Source organism: Carya illinoinensis, chromosome 1 (assembly GCF_018687715.1).
Source record: "Carya illinoinensis cultivar Pawnee chromosome 1, C.illinoinensisPawnee_v1, whole genome shotgun sequence".
NCBI classification, from domain to species: domain Eukaryota; kingdom Viridiplantae; phylum Streptophyta; class Magnoliopsida; order Fagales; family Juglandaceae; genus Carya; species Carya illinoinensis.
In genome coordinates, this window is record NC_056752.1 from 41375767 (window position 1) to 41398844 (window position 23078).

Consider the following 23078-nt stretch of genomic DNA (forward strand, 5'->3'; position numbering starts at 1 on the left):
GATGTGTGGGATATTTATGTGTTTAGTAAGTCTATAATATAATAGGTTATGATAAAAAAAAATTTCTAAATTCCTACATAAAATATAAAAAAAATATTTCTAAATTTTTACATAAAATATAATAAACAATTCAATTTCTTTCAAATGGTGTTAACGGATCGTATTATAGTCGTATCAATGTATGTATATCATACCATATGGGTAAACTCAGACCTGACCTGTCAAACTTATCATGTCAAAATATCAAACTCTAATATAACCCATTAACATAACAAGTCGTGTCGTGTCAATCCGTTTCAGTCCCTTTATGTAAATAGATTGAATGGATTTGAAATTAACTGGTTTGACCTAATTAAATTTAGTATAATTTTATATAAATGTTAAAATCACTATATTTATAAAAAATTTAAACCTAACTACAAGTCTAAAATTACAATCCAAACAATAAAAATATCTAAATTAAAATTCTAAAAATGTTATTTTTAGGTGTAAGGATATAATTATAATTTTAGCTTTCTTAACGAGTCATAACAAGTTATAACGTGTCAAAACGGATTAACCTATTATCAACCCGTTAAACAAGTATGTCTTAACTGGTTGGTCAATCCGTTTTGATTCGAATCTCATTAAGACTAAACTCAAACTTGATATTATTGTATCGTGTTTGTATTCGTGTCGGGTTAATAGGTCGTGTTATATATTGCCACCCAACCCTCAAAGCATCAACGCCATGAAAACCAAACACCCAGATAAACATGAACCATAAAACAAGATTGAAAGATTTGTATGAGAGAAAGAAAGAGATTACAGTGTTGTTTGACTAATGTGTTGAGATGAGATAAATTTAGATGAAAATTTAAAGTTGAATAAAGTATTATTTTTTAATATTATTATTATTTTAAAATTAAAAAAATTAAATTATTTATTATATTTTATATAAAAATTTTAAAAAATTATAATAATAAAATGAAATGAAACACTTTTTATATTAAACGGGCCACATGTGATGTTGGCAGACGAGAAGAGTTTAAGATGCAACACAAATGGCGACAGATGGTTAAAACTCGGAGAGGAAAATACCTTGGCTCTATTTTGTATCTTTAAAAAAAAAAAAAAAAAAAAAAGCTGAAATGGGATGGAAATGAAAAGGATGCTTAATTTATGTGTATAGATCTATTTGGTTAGTACAATGGTTTATCAAATTATTTGAGTTGTGATTTCTAGCTATAGCTGTTTTATTTATAAGCTATCATAAATAGCATGCCATCTATATCAGATTTAATTTAAAAGATTCAGATTTTAATTATATTATATAAATATTTTATTAGTTGTATTCTATATATCAATTTGAGAATAGATATTTCTTATAAATATATTTTACATGACCTTTTATTCAAATGTTTGATATACAAAAAAGGACCTAAAATTCTTTTAATAAATATCTATAAATAAGAAGAGAAAAGATAACGAGGAAAGAGTAGTAAAGTTCCACAAAAAGAAAAAGAAAAAGAAAGAAGGATGAAAGAAAAGTCGAATGATAAAAATTAAAATTAAGCATTTCCCATTTGGTAACCAAAATACTGAAAAAGAAATAGAGCAGGAAGGCTGTCAAAGCCCTGCATGATCAGGCGATCTACAGCATGCTCTAGCTCCGTCGATTCGTCCACAGAAGTAGCAAATCCAAAACACGTACGCACTGAAAAATTCGAGAAGCCGATCGGAATCGATCATGTCTTTCTCCTTCTTCAAGCCGTCGCGGCCTAGATCCCCACAGGAGGTCGCCAAAGCCATCAAGGACAGCCTCACGGCCCTCGACACCAAAACCGTCGTCGAAGTTAAAGCCCTCGAAAAGGTCTCCCTCTTTATCTCTCACCCAAAATTTTCATTAATACATTCCATAATAATTCGTGCTCCTAATGTCAATTGAGCGATTTATTCAACACATTTCGGCAAAATACCGCCATGGCTATGGAATTTGCTTTCCTTTTGGGGTTTTTGTACGGATCGGTTTGTACAAAAAGGCATTTTTGGCTCTATCTGCTGCGTAAACGATACATGAAAGGCGAAAAAATTGGTTTATATTACTATAAAGCAAAAATTGTCTAACGAGGAAGATTGAATTGTGCACAATGCACACCTGTTGCTTCTTGCATATTGACTTGCCCACGAGTCGAGTCCCAGTAAATTTTTTTCGGATTTTGATGCTTGTTTTATTTTGCATTCAAGGCATTGGAAGAAGTCGACAAGAATTTCGGAATTATGAGGTGTATGCTTTGCGGAGAAGGGGATACCGAACCCAACGCGGATCAGGTTTCACAGTTGGTGCAAGAAATATGTAAGGAGGACATTATTGCTCTTTTGGTTCACAAGTTAATGATACTAGGATGGGAAGTAAGTGTTTTCTTCTTCCTCTTCTTCTTTTCCCCACTGGAATATTAAACATTTTGACATGTAGCTTCACTGATTTCTCACATTGATGTAGTGTTTTCAACACAGGCAAGAAAGGATTTAGTTTACTGCTGGTCCATACTGTTGAAACAGAAGGTTGGCTCCACGTATTGCTGCGTGGAATACATTGAAAACCATTTGGAGCTACTAGACTTTATTGTCGTGTGGTAAGGTTATTCAATCCTTTTCCTGAACTTTTTATTTGATCTTTTTATTTGTCATATTAATTTTCTGTGCTTCATGCACATTGGATATACATACATTGCCAATAAAGAAAAAAAGCAAATTGAGTTTCCACTATTTCATGGAGTGGCCGTGGTAATTAGAAAACCTTGTTGCTAATTCTTGCGTTGTTTACTTACCACTACATGTATATTCCTTCAATTTACTTACCATCCAGTGCACTGTACTTACCATGTGGTGCTGTGTACCTACCTTTCAGTGCTGTATTATTACTGATATTAAGTGGATATTTTTGAACATAACATGTTGTTATCATTTTCTACCAGTTATGATAACAAGGAAATTGCTTTGACTTGTGGAAATATGTTGAGGGAATGCATCAAATTCCCAACACTTGCAAAGTAAGACATTCAAACTTTTCTTATATGTTGCCATTACCATCATCATTACATTATGATCATCACCATCACCATCATTATGTTTGATGCTTCATTTTGATTATGGTCTTTTGAGGCATATATATTGGGAGATTTGTGAGATGATGAGGCTCAATTCCTAGTGCATGTGTAAAACTGCTAGCTGTAAAAAGTTTGAACTTTGTTTTGATGGTGATAAGTATTGTTAATGACTCTTGTTAGGATATATGATCTGTATATCATTGTTTAGATAGGCTAAAATCTACTCGCATACAATTTGTCCTGTGGAATTATTGAATACGTTAACTGCAGTTTTTATATCAAATGTGAGCATGTTATCATCACACAACTTTGCTTAGATTCAACTATGAAAAAGCCTGAGCCTTTTGCCTAAAATTTAAAGATTACCCTAAATTTGGAAGCGTAGTTTACTTCTAACATAGTTACCAGGTACCAGAAATTGAAAGTGATAAGCTTTTCCCACCACTTCGTATTGAGGACCGATGTTTACTGAATGTTTACTGAAACCAATTTATGATATCTACCGTAAATTTTCAACCTTTCCCTTCTTGTAGAGCCTCTAGCTCACTAGGTATATTTTTAAGTCTATTTTATATGTGTTCAAGCTTTTATAGACAAATACTACTTTCATCACCTTGTCAGTGTCTTTTTCAAATTCAATGAATATTAAACATATGGATCTTGGACCTGCAAAATGTAATGGGTTTAGTTTTCTAGAGGAGCATTCACGTATATGGTAGTTTGATCAATGACCTTTATATTCAAGGCATACCCTCTCTTTTATAAGGAGGAGGTCTAGCGTTGAACCCATTATTTCTGAGACTTATTAGGTTCAATAATCTTCTATTTTATTTTTGAGAAGAATAAAAAAAAGAAAAAAAAAAGAAAAAAGAAAAAAGAAAAAAGAAAAAGATTTGGTTGTTCCAGTATGCAGTGGAATGAGCAAAGTGGAATAGCTTCAGAAGTTGAGGATTTCTCATTTGTGTTAAAATTTTGTTTTACAGTTATTTGAAACTTTGAAAGTCGATTGTATTGTCAAGTAAAAAGGGGTTTTGTGGTCGTTGCTTTTGCTGGTTAATGTTGGTTTTGAGGCTGTCTTATTTTGTGCAAGTGAGTTTCATATTTTTTTACACATTTACATTTGGTAATGATTTTTCAGATACATATTGGAGTCTGCAAGCTTCGAGCTGTTCTTCAAATTTGTGGAGTTGCCTAATTTTGATGTTGCTTCTGATGCATTTTCTACGTTTAAGGTCAGATTATGAATGTTTAAGTTTGTATATTCTTTTGTGTTTACCCATTGAATATCTTAGTCCCTTTCTTTGCTAGTCCATTATATTTATTTTTCCCTAAAGAAATTCTTGGCAGGATCTGCTTACTAAACATGGAACCGTGGTCTGTGAATATTTGACTGCTCATTATGATGAGGTTTGCTTGCTCCAAATCTTTCTTCCTCATTATGAACAAATTTAGGCAGCGGCATATATTGCTTGGAACTTCTAATGTGTTCTTTTAGTAAGTATTTTATCCCTAGGCTATCTGCTTGACCATGAAGCTTTTTGGAGGATAATCTAAATTTTCTTAATTCATTGTTTTGGAGACAATCAAGTGCACCTACCTGATATTGTGAACCTGCATGGCGTAGGCAGTGAACATAGCTTTGTTCAAAACTTATTTTTGCATATTTACATTTATTATTCAGCTTATCTATAGGAGATTATCTTTGCAGTTCTTTGATTCATATGAGAAACTCTTGACATCCACTAATTATGTGACAAGGAGGCAATCTTTAAAGGTAGTTCTCATCATAGTTTCCAGTTGTGTCTTCTGCTATTCTCTTGATCCATAGATGTGTTAAGAATAGACTGCTCATGAATTTTAGCTTCTCTCGGATTTTCTTTTGGAGCCTCCAAATTCCAATATAATGAAGCGCTACATTTTAGAAGTTCGGCACTTGAAAGTAATGATGACATTACTAAAGGTATAGTACTTTTTATCACGTCCTTTGTCCTCTGTTTCTTTTGGTATTATTTGTTTGAATGCCCATTCATGACCAATGGGCAATGCTGTAAATTCTTTTATGGATGCTTCAGAGTTCAGTTGCTGAGAATAGAATTTCAGTTTTATGCAACTAAACAGTATTCACATCATTTTCATGTTCTTTTGCCTCTTTTGCTCAGCTTTCCCTGTCTCATATTTCGAGTTTACATGCGTACAGTTTAATTGATGTTGCTGTTTATGCTGATATTCATATCAACATCAAGACAATCACTTTCTGCTGTTTATGGCAAGATATGAGATCTTATCAATTATCCAATTCCATCCTTAGATTTGTCCTCACGATACAAATTAAAGTATCAACTACCTTAGCGTGGATGGGTTGTTGGTGCTCAGTAAAATTTCTGTTTTATATAGGAAAACTAAATTAATAGTTTTATCTTGAATATGAACTTTAGATGTATCACATCCACCTAAGCCTTTCAAGCATTGTTTTCCCCCTTTATTTGCCCGGTCTGATTACATTGTCCTATTCTGCCTCCTGGGTTGATTCGAACTTTGAGTTGATAGGGTTAAATCTTGGTAAATTGACGGGAAGCCCAATCTATAATAAAATAGCTTTCCAAGTTCCCTGTATCATGAAAATTACTGAAAAATACATGCATGTAACAGTTTCTCCTCTTTGCTTTGAATTTTTTAATTGTCTGAACAGGATTCAAGCAAAAATATCCAGATATCTGCTTTCCACATTTTCAAGGTGCTTAAATTTGTCTCCTTTCTTGTATTGTATCTGTAGTTGCTAATTTGCGTCTTTTTTCTTTTTTACATGTTCCTTCTGATGCACTTAGAAAGTACCACTGGTGTCCTGTAAATATCCACTTCTTTGACAACATATATATTTGGCCATTTGTTCAGAATTAGGTTCTTCTACCTTGCGTTACCATCCATACTTCTCATTTATTTGTTTGTTTTCTAGGTTTTTGTTGCTAATCCTAACAAGCCAAGGGAAATAAAGGTTATTCTAACAAAAAACCACGAGAAACTGCTGGAATTGCTTCACAGTCTTTCTGCTGGCAAAGGTTATTATATCGTTTTAGCAGTGTATCTTCTAGACAGCCGCAGCACATTGACGCACTAAAAAAGGGGGCTCGAAATTGTCTATTAAAATAGTCTGCATGAAACCTTCATTTTCTGTTGTGGCTGCCACCGCTAACTTATCAATCTTTGCAGGTGCCGAAGATGAGCAATTTGAAGAGGAAAAGGAACTGATCATTAAGGAAATTGCCAGAGTATCTCGCTTGCCCGTTCTTGAATGCTAGCTCATGTCTCCTAGTTTGTCGCTTTTCCTTCTGGTCTGATATCCTATTCTTGAGGCTTAATGTCCATTCTTGTGTATTAATGGATCTTACAATTTACAAACACTGTTTGATTTTGACCTAGAAGTAAGTAGATAATCTGCCTACAAACTAATGGAAGAATATGTGAGAGCTGTGTACGTTCATCTTGTTGATTCAAAATGCATTACTTTCTTAATAGTCTGCTAGAAAATCCTATGTTGGGGATTCACAATGATCGATTTTAACTGGAAATATATTGCTATGGCATTTAATGCATGCCCTTCACCCACACCGATTCTTTCATGTTTATCTCTTGTCAACAATGAATGTGCCAGAAAGTGCTGGCAGAGATGGACACTAATCAATCATCCAAGATAAACACTTCACTTTATGCATGAAGCTGACCTTTTGCATGGCAATAACAAATGGCACTTGATAAAGGGTAGCCAAAACCCGATCACGGGGGGCATGCCGTTCTACCATGTAGTGGCTTTCTTCTCGAGCGAAAATTAAAATGAGCAAAATAAATAAGCGTAGCATGGCAACCAGAGTGGAAAACAATCCACATAAGATATATTTTACCATACACGATCAAAACATATGAAATACTAGGAACGTTATACATTTCACTCGGTGGTAAAATAGTCTTGGGAAGCATATGTTATCCACAATTATATCTTCAGTCTTGGATGATGATATGTAAACCACCACTAGAGTGATCAGCCAAACCCCAGGCCGGCAAAGTATACGTCTACCCGACACAACTAATTGTTGCCCTGTCTCAGCATCCGTAAAATGGAAAGGAACAGGTTCAGGACGTCGAGATAAAGATTGACGGAGGCCCAAATGTACTCATCATAAGTGTAGCGCTTGATTAGGTTGTCGGTGTCATAAACGATGTAGCCCGAGAAAATTATGGCACCAATTGCACCATAAATCGCAACAGATGTCGAGCCAAGTGGGAAGAACATCTACATGACAAAACAGGATCCACCAAGTCAGATCGATACCGCACATGGAAGTGCATGTGATTATGTTTCAGGTTTAACTAATTAAGAACATGCCCAGATAAATGAAAGCAGGCGTCTGACCTGGATAAAACCAGTAAGGATAAGGACAAAGAGGCTGGTGAATAAGATTGGTCCAAGATAGCTGAAGTCCTTGCCCTTCTTAGATGCCCAGAAGGTGTAACCAGTTAAGGAGGAAACGACAGCTGAGGTTAAAATTAATGCTTCAAGCACAAGTTTTCCTGCAGGCACCCAATATAAGAGGCTAGTCAGATCACCACCCTAAGAACCTGTATTTCATCCTAGAATCTCTACACGAAATTTAAAGGGAGAAAGAAATATACTGACCATCCGTGTTCGCACAGCTTACACCAACTGTGAGGCTCAGCGACATGGTGAAGAGTCCGAGGAAGATGAAGTTCAGGGGATGCTTTTGTTGATACATATACAGGGGCCACAACACTGCAAACGCTTGGATTGGTTAAAAATATGAAGGTAGCATAGCAATAACAAAACAAGACACAAGAAGTATCCAACCAAGTCCTCCAGAATGAAATTGACTAAGGGTAGCACAGCTGATATAAATTTGTTTACCGATAAAAAAAAGTAGGATTGTATAGCTCACTCAAAATGATACATAGAACTTCAGCTGTACATATATAGGTTTGATTTATCCTCGGTGAGAATCCTATTAGCAAGAAAGCTCCAATTACCAAACTTCTCACCGGTGGGAGATAATTATACCGCAGAAATCCATATATTTTTGTTAAATCGGCATCAACCACAAAGAGGGTAGAGAAGGGTTTGGAAATCCTTTTAAACACTTTTTTTTTAATAAGTAGTTCTGTTAAACACTTATCTTGCTGGGTAGCAGAAGTCAACGCGGATTCTCAAGTCCTAATCTAAGGCTTTTCCAATAAGCAAACATCAGATTGCAAAAGGTTTCTATTGGGGATTATCAAATGCCCATCAAACAGAGCCCAATCGTAAATTCTTGTTGCAAGCCCTCTTTTCTAATAAGAAAACCATCTTTACATCTAATTTTGCAAGCAATAAACAGAATCATAATACAAAATTCTAAATTTTACATCTAACAGCAAAAACCAACCAACCAAAACAAATTCAATTCACAAAATACCCAGATCAACGGAAAATACGTACATACACATAATTAGGTGTTTGAACATGAATAAAGGGTGAGGAAAAATGGAATCCAAAGCAAGGATCTGAGGAGTTAGGTTACGTACAGACGAGGGGAAGGAACATGAGGAAGAGCAACAACCCGGAATTTCCCCGGAGGAGATCGTTGACGGGAGGTGAGAGAACGGTGACGGAAGAGACGATGGTCGTGAGGACGAGCTGGGCAGCGAGAATACCGTAGACCTTGCGGATAAAACCCCATCGGAGCTGGTTCTCGCCGGGGCTAAGACCAGGGTACAGGGTCTGACCGGACTCTAGGTCTACCTCTTCGCGACCCTTCGTGCTAACACCCGCGTACCCGTACATTCTCTCTCTTATTTTGTTCTCTTTTCTTCGTGGGAAGGGGAAATGAGGTGGTGATGGTCGTCGTTGCCCGGTTTGAGGATAAATTTTGGCATTTTGCTACCAATCCGGGACCCACATTGGTAGCAAAATTTAAATAATTTTAACTAAATAATTTTCCCCCAATTAATTTACAGGTATAAATTGAATTTCAATTTTGATAATTAATTTTAAAAGATTAGCAAAATAAAAAAAAAAGGATAATAATGAATTAAAAAAAAAAAAAACTAAAGACTTTTGTAAAATTATTAAAAATTATAAAAAAAAAGTGTAAATTGTTTTCACTATTAGATCATGCCTATTTTATTATTTTTGGAATCTACACCCATCCTCACATTCAACCGATGATTCAATAAATCTAATATATATATATAGATATAATCTAATATTATAGATTTTCCAAGAACATTCAACGTCAACTGCAAAATCAAGGAGAATCGGTCTTTACGCGTTTAAAAGGTGTGAATAATTTTATTTTATTTTATTTTATTTATGTTTTTAAAGTTTTATTTGGGGTTGGTGGGGTGGAAATAATGAGTAAAAAGTATGGTGGGAAGAGTAGTGGAAACGTTAAAAAGCAACTTGGAAATGAATGGAACGTGACAGCCAGCCATTAGGAGAAAGTAAAGAACCATTTTGGATGATGACAAATTTCTTAGCATTCATTATGGGAGTTGCAGAACCATTTTGGATTTAAGGTAAAGGCCAACCCCAGGATTTGGCGGCTTCTTCCTGTGAAAAATCAAAACAAATGCACAACTATAAAAGCTACAATTTTGAAATTAGAATATGAACACAATCAGATAGTTTTCTTTCTGTGAAAAATTAGCCTAATTTTGAACATTTAAAAGCACTCCACATATGTTAAAACACATTAATGTATGCTGCATGTGTTAGGTTGGTTGTCAAGATATAGTTGGCACATCAGTATCAGAAAACAACACACAAGATGAAACGTGAATACACATGCAATGAAATGACCTGTAAAGAACGACACTCACTTCGATACATGTACAACCCTTTTTTACAACCATGTTTTAAAATGAATGTATTTTATATAAAGTGATGTTACTATACAAAAATTCATCATTTAAAACATAACTGGATAAAATGTTGTAAAAATGGTTCTATGTTTATCATTTCCACATAAATAAGTCACTACTGGGAACTTGGCTTTGCAGAAATCGTTTTGCTGGACATTGGACATCATTATAAACGTACAAGGATTTTCACTGATAGTACCTAGACCATCTATTGGAAAACAACTTGTATTGTAAAAGGTATGATGATCTATACACCCCTATTATCCCACACACACCCCCCACCACAACATATGGCCAACTTTAGCTGGCAGCCAATTCAGCTACTTTCTTTACCTCCCTGTACAAACTCCCCATAAAGAGAATCTGCCATTTGTCGAATCTGGTCCCAAACTCCCCTTACCATCCAGTGAAACTCACCATCCTGAGCCCACCAATTCCCCAAAACTATGTAGTGTCTGTTGCCACCTCTACCTTAAGAAGCTACAATTCCTGATACAAAATCCAAAAAACGCCCGAGTTTCCTCCATAGGATTCCTATTTCGGCCATTATGTCTATGGAAGGTAGCAGTGAAGGGAAAAAAAATTACTCCCGCCAGTGTCTCAAGCAGGAACTCCAGTCCTCCACGTAAAAAGTTTCCTTCAATTCTTTGCACTTCCTTTTGAAAAATTATCCATATAGGATCATAAAAGGATGAGGTTAAAACCAACCGGTATTCCTTCCATCGTGAAGCCAATGAACAGCTTTTTTGGGGCATTTCATTCAACAGTTAAACTGCTGAATATTTCAGGATAAATAAGAAACTGAAAAAGAAAACAAAAAGTTTAAAAAAAGAGAAGAAAATGCATTCGACGAAGTTCAACCACAAAATTGTACTGAGATTAAAAGTAGATTATTAAGTAATGAAAACGTCATGAGCCCTTAGAATATTGGCATAAACAGGAATTAACACAAAGAAATTGATAATATTGGAATAAGACCTTAGGAAAAGAGCAAATACAACATTTGCTTCAGCAAGACAGACCAAGACCTGGTATTTGTGTGTGCTCGCGAGGGTGGAATGACTGGAGCTTTCCCTTTCCTTAACAAAAAGAAGTGTGCAAGTGGTGAAGGCCTTGATCTTGGGGTCTCACTCCCTTCAAGGTCTAAGGTTCAACACCTCATAGGTGCAAACAATCATTTGGGACCACACCCCCTAGTGAAAAACCAATAATTTAACCAGTTACGTGTAGGGAAATTTTCAAGGGTGTGGTGCACGGGACCAGAGTTTACTCTGCAGAGGTGGGTCTAAAAGGGGCCTTGGAGAGATTCCCCGACATTTAAAAAAAAAAAAAAAAAAAAAAAAAAAAAGAAAAGAAAAGGAAGTGTGCATGTGACAATCCTGGTATTTATTACTGCATCCGTTGGACTTCACTAGGACTCCATTTTGAGTCCCTGGTTACAGAGAAGGAACAACTAACCACTACAAATTTTGGAACAACCACAAGCCCCTTCTGCAGAATAAGTTTTGAAATATGCAAATGTGCTTATTCTACAAATTTGCACGGTAGAGCTATTCTGGTACCTTAAATGCAGAGTAATGACACTATCAACATATTATCTCTTGTTACAGCTTTCAAGATTTACATAGGACCAGCCTAACACACTAATTATGCATGTCCTACAAGAAAGATGATTCTTACATAGAAGGAAGAAAAGAACCTTGTGATTGGGCCCAATACACAGCCACCAGCTGTCCTACAGCTGAAAGGATTTTGAATCTTTGATATATCGTAGTATAATGAAAATTTGAAATGACTCCTTTCCATTTTTCGCATCTTTATTTCAGACAAGTCAACGACTCAAGGGAAATCCCAAGCAACGTCGACATATAGATTCCAAAAAGGAATAGTTATGCTTACAATGAGAGTCCCTTGGAATTCGTTATAAAGGGTAATAGCATCTCCTTCCCAAGCAAGGTAGAAATCTCATCTACCACCTTCCCTTTCTATACACCATCACGAGTATCACAATCTCCGCCCTCTTAAATCTTTGAGGTCCTCGTCTGGCCATTTAATTATAGGTGGCATGACTCAAGACCGACAGTTCTAGTTGAGATTGACTACGGTACCATTTGTAACGACTCGAGGAAGGCCCAAGTCATATCTAGGCCTATACTCTAAAATGACTAGAAAATGTTACATCTGGAGCCCCTTGAAATCATTATAAAGAGTGAAAACTACTCTTTCCCAAATAATGTAGGATCTATTCACCACATTCCTATACTCACTTAGTACAAGGCATAATAATCTCCCTTCCTAGTTCTTCAACGTCTTCATCAAATCATTCTATCATAGGTGGCATGACACCAGTCCCACACTTTTGGTTAGAATTGGTTATAATACCATTTGCAACGATCTAAAGAAGGCTTAAGCCACATCTGAGCCTAGACGTCAAAATAATTAGTCAATATTACAATTGGAACCCCTTGAAATTATTATACAAAGCAAGAACTTTTCCCTCTAGAGCAATATGAAATCCCATTCACCACCTTCCTATACTCACTTAGTACAGTATCCCAATCATGCTTGTCTTTTCAAGAAGACAATTACATTCACATGGACTTTTATTTGAAAAATAGGTGCCTTGAGGTGGTGGGTATTGAATCAAGAACTGAGTTCTTGTGACTTCTAAATTTAACTCAGTTGATTTGATTTAAGCCAAAAACTCAAAAATTCCACCAACCATGCATCCTGCATTCTCAATCACATGCATTGTACAACTTATTCTCCCATTCTTTCTAACTTTTCTACCCCTAAAAACTTTCTTCCTCCTAAGAAACATACTGCTAAGCTTGCTCATTTTATACAACAATCAGTTCACTAGCTTAGCAATGCAGAAAAGCCAACAAGTTATTCTTAATTTCTTTTTTCTTTTTCTTTTTCTTTTTTTTTTGGTTCTATCCGCAAATTACCAATGATTTAAAACTTAAAATCCCCCTAGAGAGAGAGTTTATCCTACCTCAACTTTTTGAAAGAAAAAGAAATAATGAAAAATGATATAGCACTTCCATACTTATTCATTTCAAGTAAAATAAGGACAAAGTATCTCCACAATAAGACAGAAAAATGAGATCATTAGAATTACCTCAAGTGAAAATCTTAGCATGAAAGGAACCCATACCTGCAATATCCTTCATGTGTTCAAGATTGTAAACCGCATAAGAAGTTTTCAAGAAATATCTTTTTTTTTGATAAGTAATATGATATTTCATTGATAAAAGGATAGGCATAGCCCAAGTACACTAGAGGTATACAAAAGCATACACCTTTTTAAGAACTAGTAACAGTTACAAGAAAATCATGAAAACTAAGCCCATTTAAATCCAACCCCATAGCCCACATAAATAGAGTCTTCCAAAAGAAACTCCTAAACTCTTCCAAGGAACGTTCATGGTCCTCAAAGAGTCTCTCATTACGTTCACTCCAAATACACCAAAGAATACAAATACGGGCCATTTTCCAAACAGCTGCAATCTGTGGTGTCCCAGTAATACCTCTCCAGCATGCCAGAAGATCAACCACCCGGCCTGGCATCACCCATGCTATTTCCATCTTGCTGAAAAAGTAGTTCCACATGTCTCTAGCATACTCACAGTGTAAAAGTAGATGATCCACCGTTTCCCCACTCTTCTGACACATACAACACCAATCCGTGATAACAAGGCCCCTTCTCCTCAGATTATCATTAGTCAGTATCTTGCCTAAGGCTGCTGTCCAAACAAAAAAGGCAGCCTTTGTTGGTGCTTTAGTCCTCCAAATGTTCTTCCAGGGGAAAGAATGTCCTTGTTGCCCAGTAATAGAATTATAAAACGAGCGTACTGTGAATTTTCCTTTCCTCAAAGGTCTCCAAATCATCACATCTTCAGTTGTGGCAGCAATAGGAATGTTATACAGCAAATTAAAAAAATCCACCAGCATGTTCACTTCCCAGTCGTGTACCTCCCTATTTAGGCTGATATTCCACTCTTGTGAACCTTGTATAGTTACCCTCAAATCAGCTACCATGGCATCTGGATCCCTTGCAATACTGTAAATAGCAGGATAAGCCTCCTGCAACACTGTGTCACCCACCCAACAATCCTTCCAAAAGCGTATCCTTCTTCCATCCCCCAAGCTCAATCGAGTATTACTAGCAAAAGAATCCCATCCTTTCCGTATGAACTTCCACAACCCCACTCCATAGGACCCCCTTCCCTCTTTTGTACACCAACTCCCCATTTCACAACCATATTTCAAATCTATCACCCCTTTCCATAAGGCTCCACTCTCATTGTTATATCGCCAAAGCCATTTTCCTAATAAAGACCTATTAAGAATCCTCACATTCCTAACCCCCAATCCGCCATCTCTCAAGGAAATGCACACCTTATCCCAGCCCACTAAATGAAACTTAAACTCCTCTCCTATTCCACTCCATAAAAAATCACGTTGAAGTTTTTCCATTCTACATGCAATGCTAGCAGGAAGAGGGAATATTTCAAGAAATATCTCATGGAATCCTAGCACATATTATGGCAGACATAAGGAAAGGAAAACAATTTTTAGCAAAGAATTACAATGAGGCATCTAGAGAAGCTATAACATACACTGATGCCTCTTATGTAACTGTTGGCAAAGGGTTAGAATATATAGAAGTAGCACTTTGATTTTCCTGATTAGAAACAAAGTATGAAACTGCATGATGCCATATACAAAATTTTTAACATGATACCTTAGCACTAAGCGTGTAATTTAAATAGAATGAAATGTCTGCACAGCATATCCTCTTTTACGGATACAAGTGCCATACTTAACAGCTTATATTTAGAGTACTATTCATTTTTGTAAGCACCAAAAATTTAATTGACTCCAAATTATCAAGACGAAACCAGTATTTGAACGTTATTTACATCTGGAACTGATTTTGCTTCAGCCAGGAAACTAAAAATTTAAAACTCAGTTGGGCCCCATTTTCTGGCATGAATAGTACCAGTGATTCAGCTGTAAACTTCAGCCTATTCAACATTGTCTCGTTGACAAACCAAAACAATATGTAGTGCAACAAGTGCAACAATTCAAGATAACTCTTATTTTTCTTTTTTTGACAGGTGAGAAATCTTCATTAGAAAACGAAAGATAACTCTTGTTTCACAGCCAATTGATCATTTCCATGCCTTTGATCATAAATGAGGTATAGAAGTTACAAACAACATATCAAGAAGAATCCTGATCCATCACATTCTTTCTAAGACCTCCCCTAGAAGTGCTTCAACAAAATGGGAATTCTCTTTGCAAAGTTTATTAACTAAAGATTGGCATGTGCCTTTTTGAAGAGTATAACCTATCCTAAACATAAAATCTAATACAAGTAAAGTATCATCAGGCCTATCTATTTGTGAGAGACATTGGATCAGTCTCTCAAAAGTACTTCTATTTGGTTTGAGATTACGCTTCAGCATTTCTAACAACCATTCCATCCCCTCCTCAATGAATCCTTGATCGCATAAGCCAGTAATGATATGATCACGAGTACAAACCATTGGTATCAGACCCCTACTTTCCATATCATCCCATAACTTTTTTGCTTCTTGGATCTCTCCCATCTGACAAAGCTTTTCAATAATTGGGGTAAACGACTCTGTTGATGGCTGCAAACCCTGCACCTGCAGGTCTTTTAACAGATTTATACTCTCGACTATCTTGCCTTCCCTGCAAAAGCCCCGAATCAGAGTGTTATAAGTGATCACATCACGAATAACACTCTTCTGAGGCATTTCTTCAAATAACCCACGAGCATCATCCGCTCTTCCATTTAAACACAAACCTGCAATCATCGTGTTGCAACTCACTGTGGTTTCTCTATAACCTCTATCACACATCTCCTTGTACAGCTTCCTAGCCTCTTCAAGATTACCAATCTTACAAAACCCATAAATCAGTGCATTGTATGTGTATTCGTTTGGAATAAACCCCTTCTGAATCATCTCAAACCACAACTTCCTAGCATCACCAAGCCATCTCAATTTGCAAAGACCACGTATCATTGTTGTGTACATGACCCTATCTGGGGCATACCCTCTGTCCTTTAGATCATTGAAGATCCGAAAACCCTCTAGCCAATTTCTTCTCTTGCCGAGCCCATTTATGATTTCCTGATAAGTAAAAATAGTGGGAGCATGGTTCTTTGCGATCATGGTGTGAAGAAGTTCAGATACATTGTCATACTGCCTCTCCTTACAAAACCCAGATATCAATCTGTTAAAAGTAGCACTCCCAGGGTCAAAACCATCTTCCAAAATCTGCCTAAGAAGTTCATAACCTTTTGAAACTTTACCATCATCACAAAAAGCTTGAATAAGATACCTAACAGTCTCAACATCAACTTTTGCCGCAACATTGGATTCCATCATCTCCCCGTACAATTTCCAAACGAGATCAGTTCTCCTAACCTTAAGAAAACCAGATAAAGCCGAATTCCAAGTCGCTATCGACGGGTTAATTCCATCCCCTCTTAATCTATCAAACACATCAAGCGCTTCCTCGACCAACCCAACCTCACAAAGACAACGAACGTAGCACTCCAAAGAAGCCCCCTCAGGTTTAAAACCTGTATAATCAAGAAAGTCTTTTGCAACACTACAGGCCTTGGCCTCCACGAGCGCATTAAAAAGGGTATTCAACGACAACGGGTCAGGTGAGAAACCATCACAAGAGCATAGCCAGTGAAAGAAGCGGAGCGACAGAAGCACATTGTTTTGGTGCTTTATCAGCTCGTTGAAGAACCGGGGATCAGAGAAATTGAAGGAAGGGAAATCGGAGACCAAGGTCTGCTCCCATCTGGGTTTCGTGCGAGTAATCTTACAAACCTCTTTGGCAATCTCAGTAAACTCATTGTGCGCGTTTCGTGATGGCTCATGATCTGGGTTTGGCTTGATTACTCCGCCGCCACAATCAGCTTCTCTGATTTCAAGGGCAAGGTTTCGGATCTGGGTGTTAGGGTTTGGGCGAGTTCGAGGGTTTTGGCGTATAAAGATTAAGATGGGTGATGGAGCCCTCGCCATGAAGAATCACTGTCCGTGAATCTCATTAATGGAGTCTCAGGTTTTTCAAGCTTAAAATGGAGGACGTTTAAATGTATTCTATTTGGTTAAAAATAAAGATTACAGAAAATACTTTTAAAAATAAAAAATAAAAGTTAAATAAAACCGCATTTTATATTTAGTTTAGTTTTTATATAATTATTAAAAGTCTTTTCTCGAGGATCTTAAATGTTAAAAAAACTTGTATCAAGAGTCTTTATGGATGCCATAGATGCTGCCATGTATTGCTTTTGTTACTCGATTTTTAAAGTCCTCTCGTTGAAAATGTGCGACTGAGGGTGAACGAGTTCTTCAATTGCGGACGGCTTGTTCCCAGAATGCCACAAATCAAACACGAATGAGTAAGCCATTACTATTTGGTAATTGGCAATTGCATTGCTCATCTCTCCGAATGCTTTGATCCCTACATAGCCAAAGAGTTTTGTCCCTATGCAAAGAACACTTTGTAGCATGGAGAAAGTAGAGCTATTCTATTATCAAACCGAAATACACAATCCACATCAATTAAATAATGATAAATTTGATTTATAAAATTCAAATTTTAAAATCTATCTTCTAAATCAAATTATATAAATTATATTATGTAAGTACTGTACTAAATGTGCTTTACGCACTGCACCAACTTCAGAATAAAATAGTCGGAAAGAATAGAATTACACAACACATTCGAGCATAGCAGCAGACTGATAGTGACACATGCATCTTTTCTCCTCACTCAGAGCTTGGAGTTAGACACAATCCCCGAATCCCATTACTCTCATTTTGAAGTGCCATCCTAATTACCTCTGTACACCTTCTCTGAGACGTGTTACTGCAACGGTGTAGGAGATATAGCCATTAGCCACCGCCACCGCCACTCCACCCACTTCTGTGGCGCTAAGAAGAAAGATAGCGTTTGCCGGTTTACACAAAGGAAATACAAAAGTTCATATGGAGATCTTTGACATCAACATAGAAAGAACCGATGCAACTATAATGCCGTGCCCCCTATATACATCTAGATTGCCAATCATAACAACAATTAAATCTGACAATAGACTCCAGCTTTGAATAGTTTGATGTTACATAAAGAGAACCAAAAGAATGCTGGCAACACCATACGAAAATTCACAAGTGCCTGTAATTTAGACATTACGGTCCTGTATAAAATAGCTAAATTGTGAAAACAACTCCATGTAAGTTATGGAACTGATTCAAGTAATTGGAACGCAGCCATACAGGGTTAGGTGTGTTGAGCCGAAGTGGCAAATCCACAAGGTGACCAACATGGGCAATCATTAAAAGTTCAGCAGCAAATTAACAAATTTAAATCAATAGAACATATATTGGTCATAACAGGCTACAGGGCTCTAATTGTCTTTAAAAAATGAATAGTAAAAGAATCATTTCAACTTAAAAAAAGTACCAAGACAAGGATTTACATCTAAATCTATAAAGGGTAAATAATAAAAAATGACTGACATGTAAATGAACACTTTGCTTTGCAGGGGAGCACAATAAGGGAGAGTATTGAGATCAACTATAATAATCGGAACAATGTGATCTTTAGAACCTACAGTATCATGGCTCAAGAGGCCCATCATAATTATCATCATCTTCAGCATCCTAATTCATATCCTGTTCCTCCTCCACTGCACTCAGCCGCTCATGCAAATCAAAGCTTATCTGCACTTCCAACAGCATCCCCTCTCTTGTCATCAATGCTTCTTCCAACATCTTCAATTTCATCCCACCCAAGGTCTTCTTCCTCGGGCAATAACCGCTGGCTTGAAACGACTGAAACTTCACTCTCGCTCCCACATTCCACGCTATCTGTCTTCCCCTCTAGCACCCCTTTCTCATCCGATCTCTCTTCCAGCTTAATTTCACCGCCGGTCTCATCGTTTTTTTGTTTTGATCCAACTTCAACATTGTCATGGCCGCTTGATTCGACCTTTGAATCAGACGCATTGTTCTCTTCACCTTCGTCATCAAAATCCCAACTCAAATCCTCCTCTTCCCCAGAAATCGCTCGTTTCACGAGTTTAGCTCTTGCATCCTCCGCTTGCTTCAGCTTATGCACCCTATAAAAATACCTACCCCAAAAGCTGTCCTTATCAATTCTACTTGGAACAACCTTCCCATAAATCTCACCAATTACCCCATTCTCTCCAATCAGATTCTCTATCTCCTCCCCCTTTTCGTCCAACACAAACCCCAATTTCCACTCATTATACCTCTCCAAATCCTCCGGTTCCTCCAAATACGTATTCATATCACCCTGAATTGCGCGCACCTGCGCATCGAACCTACTGTAGCGCGAACCCTGGCTATTCTTGATAATTCTACTATTATTGTTATCATTATTTTCAGAGGAATCCGAATCTGAGTCAAGGGCTAGAAACGCGTCCCTACCTTGAGAGATGATCTCGGCTGTGGATTTCCAGACCGAGCTACCGATGCCGTCTATGGCATGGCCGACCGATTCGAAGGACTCCTGAGTGACGGAGGCGCCGGCGACGAGCGAACCCGGTAGCTCCTTGGCCGCGCGAGAGGCGACGTCTCGGATCAGCGCCGTCTCTTTCTTCAAACCGGAACCGAACTCCTCGAGGTCGCGCGCGACCGTGTTAATTAACCTGCCGAAGCTCCAAGCGCCGCTGGGATTCGGGTTGGGGTCCGAGAGGGGAACGTCTTCGCTTCGGGGTTTTGAATGATGCTCGGTTGAATCGGAGGGGTGTGGGTCGTCGGCAAATACGGACCTGAAGAAATCCATCGGGGGAAGAGAGAGCGGATTTGAGAAGGCGGGAGAGAGCAGTGCTGGGAGGGTGAGAGGATAAAGGAAAGGTTAGAATCTAGATACAACCGACCTCTAAAGTGATGGGCTCATCAGATACATATTTAACCAAAAATATGATGGGCTGAGCTCTACATATGGTCCATGAAGAAGACAGCTTGGACCGACTTTGGTTATAATTTTTAGAATAATATTATGTATAATGTCGTATAACTGTTTTTTAAAAAAAAAAAGAAATTTATTTTTAAAAAATTAATTTTATTTTCATATGAGTACTATATTTATTTATTTTTTAAAAAATTACAAGATATTTACACACTCATAATTATAAATATTATTTTTTTAATTTTTATTTAAGTTTTTATAGCCTTTTTAAAAGAAAGTCGTTTTTTATTTGAGAAATGAAACAAGGGAATTTTATGTCACATATTTTTATCTAATCAATATATAATTTATCATTTTTATTTTTCTATGTAAGCACATTTTTTTAAACATTAAGATAGAAGAACAAAAATGACAGCACAATTAGGTAAAAGTGTGTAGTGTAAAATTTTTATATAGAATTTATCTTTTTATTTTTCAAAAATATTACCCAAGATAATCTTGATATTGCACAAAAAGTTTTTCATATCGAATTAATATACTGAATCTTTTATGTTCATTCATTTTCTTTTCTTCCTTACTCTTTGCATGGATTGACAATATGCATGTAACCTTGAGTCTCAGATTTAAGTCTCATTTGACATTTTATTATTTGGAGAAATGTTTTAGTTACAAATACATTCCATAAAAATAAATTCATAAACTAACATGATTTAATGTGATACTTTAATTTAAAATAGATCTAACAAAATTATATCAGTTTGTATATTTATTTTTATATGATCTTTTTGTAACTATAACACTTTTATTTTACATGAACATTACTCCCTAAAAGAAAAGCAGTTACATTCTAGAACTCCACTCCAAAACCTTTTTCCGATCGGATAGGCATATATAGCCGGCGCTCCATCCGTTATAGCAAGAAACTGGATGCGCGATGCTAATATGCAACAGCCTTCATGACGGCGTGACGCCGTTGCTTGTTGGTTAACGCAGCCGTTTTCTTGAGTTTTAAAGTTTCGAAGAGCTTTGTTTTCTAAGGAAAGGAAGAAGATGATGTCCCTCTGGGTTGGGTCAGGGTCACATCGATCTTTTCTTTCTGTAATGTTGGGACATGACTGGCCTAGATCACCATTTGCCAAAGAGCTTTTATTACGGGCTAGCTTCTATTTGAAACTTCTGATTCTCATAACTTGTGCTTTGAATGTTAAAGGGCTTCAAGTCATGAGCATGCATCTTCATTTAACTTGTGCCTTCACACCTCACTTGCATGCAAACAATCCATTGTAATTAGGATGATTAACCAGCGTTTCTTGGCATCAATATAGGATAGATATTTGTGAAAATCGTGTTCTTCGATTTAAATATATAGTCCTTGGAACCATGTGTCTTATAATATTAGACTATAGTCCCTTTGTTCAACTACTGCATGCTTCTGTGTTGGAAATTAGGTACGTACAGACACACATGAGACACAGATGCAGCTTCTTCCTAGTGCATACCTTCTTCTTTTTCTTTCACTTTTGGATGAAAGTACATGCATTTGCCTTTCTCTCTCCCTCAAACCAGGAAATCTAATTAATACACGCTACAAGAAAAACGGACATTTTGATTGCAAATAGTCTTTTTGTTGCAATAAATTAGTCACAAAAATTCTATTTTCTTGTAGTGCCAGTACTACACGTTATGGTTGCAAGTAATTCCACTTTCATTCGTTGCTAGCTATCAGTAGACCATGCATTTATTAAACTAGCCAAGGTTCATGCTATTTTCATGGTCCGATTAAGATCAACACTTGGAAATTCTCACCTCAAAAAAAAAAAACGAACTTAAAATATAAAATGTAAAAACCGAAATCAGTGGCAATACAATTACACAAGTTATGAGGGAATCAACAGACAACATCAAATTAGCGTTTTTGCACGCTGGAGCTCAAACATCTTTAAGCCCTACATGGAGAGCACCAGCGCAAAACGTTTGTGTCGCACTCACAACAATGGTGATGACCTCAAGAGTCCTCTGCATATAAAACAACAATGTTGAAAATAAACTCCACTTATATATTTCTCTCTCTCTCTTTTTTTTTTTTCTGGGTATAAAATAGGTCAGGTCTTACCAGCTTTGAACCTGTCCAACCAAGTTCGATCTCTTTACATGCCAGTCTGCAACATTCAATTCAATATTATATATTGAAACGATATGAAGGAAAAGAGAAACAGAAGAGAGTAAAATAATATATATATATATATATATATACCCCAGGGCTAATAGAGTGAGTGCCCAAGTTGCCAGAGAAGAGGCGGCTGCTGCGTGCAAGTTGGGTGGATTCCATTGAGAAACATTGTTGAGCCCTGCAAGTGAGGTACCCATGCCCACAACGCCGGCAATGAGGGAGAAGATGAGAAAGAAACCAGTCGCCATGTTTCCGAATGGGAAGTATATTGGAAATATGCGAGCCGGAATAGACAAAACAGATGCTGCAATAAACGTGCGGATGCTGCAATAAGTTAGAATTGTGAGGCAGGCCTTATTACGTTTATGTCAAACTATCTAAACTACCTGTCTCGCGAGATCTCTGAATCCCATGATTTACAGCCCATGCAGCGATCACTGTTACAACGAAATATAAAACAAGATTGACGATTAGGAGGACTGAAGCTGCTGATTTGGATCCTCCAGATGCCATGGCCTTTGATCTTTAAAAACAGAAAAGAAAAACCTGAACTGGGTCGCCCTCCTTGATCTCAGGAGACACACAATATGTATATTTATATTATGTAAGTTGTTCTCTCTTGCCAGCAAACCGTAAGGGAGTGGTCCAGCCATATATTTTTCTCAATATGTTCCTTACCTTCCCAAATGGAGTATCTTTAATTCAAAGACACGGCTAAAATTCCTTTCCCTCGTTGGCCTTGCCTCATGGAAGGGAAAAGAATCCATGTCAATTTCCTGGTTTTAAAACTAAGTTCTATATCTTCTAACAAGTAAGGCTCGTTTGTTTACATGATTAAATAAATCTGCAGAACATCACTCAAATGGAATACCTTTCTCTGGCTAAACAAACAAAAGAAAAGAATATAGGTTCCCTTA

The 23078-nt window shown here is 36.9% G+C and overlaps 5 protein-coding genes across 5 annotated transcripts; 1 reads left to right on the forward strand and 4 right to left on the reverse strand.

Annotated features, from left to right (window-relative positions):
* The first annotated feature begins 1490 nt into the window (after positions 1-1490).
* On the forward strand, positions 1491-6601 carry LOC122274428 (calcium-binding protein 39). The gene is made up of 11 exons (XM_043083469.1): positions 1491-1852; positions 2227-2391; positions 2497-2615; positions 2958-3032; positions 4228-4321; positions 4437-4496; positions 4798-4863; positions 4951-5049; positions 5779-5823; positions 6043-6145; positions 6297-6601. Exons 1-11 carry the CDS (start codon positions 1730-1732, stop codon positions 6383-6385), a joined length of 1038 nt encoding a protein of 345 aa, XP_042939403.1. The 5' UTR covers positions 1491-1729; the 3' UTR covers positions 6386-6601.
* A 353-nt stretch (positions 6602-6954) lies between these two features.
* On the reverse strand, positions 6955-8967 carry LOC122274433 (BI1-like protein). The gene is made up of 4 exons (XM_043083473.1): positions 8658-8967; positions 7759-7872; positions 7495-7652; positions 6955-7374 (listed from the first exon to the last, which is right to left on the reverse strand). The coding sequence occupies exons 1-4, from the start codon at positions 8914-8916 to the stop codon at positions 7168-7170; spliced, it is 738 nt and encodes a 245-aa protein (XP_042939407.1). The 5' UTR covers positions 8917-8967; the 3' UTR covers positions 6955-7167.
* A 6136-nt stretch (positions 8968-15103) lies between these two features.
* On the reverse strand, positions 15104-17147 carry LOC122274421 (pentatricopeptide repeat-containing protein At5g18950). Its single transcript, XM_043083464.1, has one exon. It carries the CDS (start codon positions 17072-17074, stop codon positions 15248-15250), a length of 1827 nt encoding a protein of 608 aa, XP_042939398.1. The 5' UTR covers positions 17075-17147; the 3' UTR covers positions 15104-15247.
* Positions 17148-18409: 1262 nt separating this feature from the next.
* On the reverse strand, positions 18410-19965 carry LOC122274441 (protein DOS2-like). Its single transcript, XM_043083479.1, has one exon. The coding sequence runs from the start codon at positions 19863-19865 to the stop codon at positions 18768-18770; it is 1098 nt and encodes a 365-aa protein (XP_042939413.1). The 5' UTR covers positions 19866-19965; the 3' UTR covers positions 18410-18767.
* A 1879-nt stretch (positions 19966-21844) lies between these two features.
* LOC122274459 (membrane protein PM19L) lies at positions 21845-22796 on the reverse strand. Its single transcript, XM_043083497.1, has 4 exons — positions 22548-22796; positions 22246-22465; positions 22105-22150; positions 21845-22007 (listed from the first exon to the last, which is right to left on the reverse strand). Exons 1-4 carry the CDS (start codon positions 22672-22674, stop codon positions 21921-21923), a joined length of 480 nt encoding a protein of 159 aa, XP_042939431.1. The 5' UTR covers positions 22675-22796; the 3' UTR covers positions 21845-21920.
* Positions 22797-23078: the final 282 nt, after the last annotated feature.

Excerpts from the sequence above, each read along its gene's own strand:
- LOC122274421 (XM_043083464.1), bottom strand. The coding sequence starts at position 17,074 with ATGGCGAGGGCTCCATCACCCATCTTAATCTTTATACGCCAAAACCCT.
- LOC122274433 (XM_043083473.1), bottom strand. The coding sequence starts at position 8,916 with ATGTACGGGTACGCGGGTGTTAGCACGAAGGGTCGCGAAGAGGTAGAC. Across the intron at positions 7,653-7,758 it reads AAGCTGTGCGAACACGGATG|GAAAACTTGTGCTTGAAGCA; the intron begins GTCAGTATATTT and ends GGGTGCCTGCAG. Across the intron at positions 7,375-7,494 it reads TCCTTACTGGTTTTATCCAG|ATGTTCTTCCCACTTGGCTC; the intron begins GTCAGACGCCTG and ends TTTGTCATGTAG.
- LOC122274459 (XM_043083497.1), bottom strand. The coding sequence starts at position 22,674 with ATGGCATCTGGAGGATCCAAATCAGCAGCTTCAGTCCTCCTAATCGTC. Across the intron at positions 22,151-22,245 it reads CTCACTCTATTAGCCCTGGG|ACTGGCATGTAAAGAGATCG; the intron begins GTATATATATAT and ends TGAATGTTGCAG. Across the intron at positions 22,008-22,104 it reads GTTGGACAGGTTCAAAGCTG|AGGACTCTTGAGGTCATCAC; the intron begins GTAAGACCTGAC and ends TTTTATATGCAG.
- LOC122274441 (XM_043083479.1), bottom strand. The coding sequence starts at position 19,865 with ATGGATTTCTTCAGGTCCGTATTTGCCGACGACCCACACCCCTCCGAT.
- LOC122274428 (XM_043083469.1), top strand. The coding sequence starts at position 1,730 with ATGTCTTTCTCCTTCTTCAAGCCGTCGCGGCCTAGATCCCCACAGGAG. Across the intron at positions 2,392-2,496 it reads TAATGATACTAGGATGGGAA|GCAAGAAAGGATTTAGTTTA; the intron begins GTAAGTGTTTTC and ends TTTTCAACACAG. Across the intron at positions 5,824-6,042 it reads CTGCTTTCCACATTTTCAAG|GTTTTTGTTGCTAATCCTAA; the intron begins GTGCTTAAATTT and ends TTTGTTTTCTAG.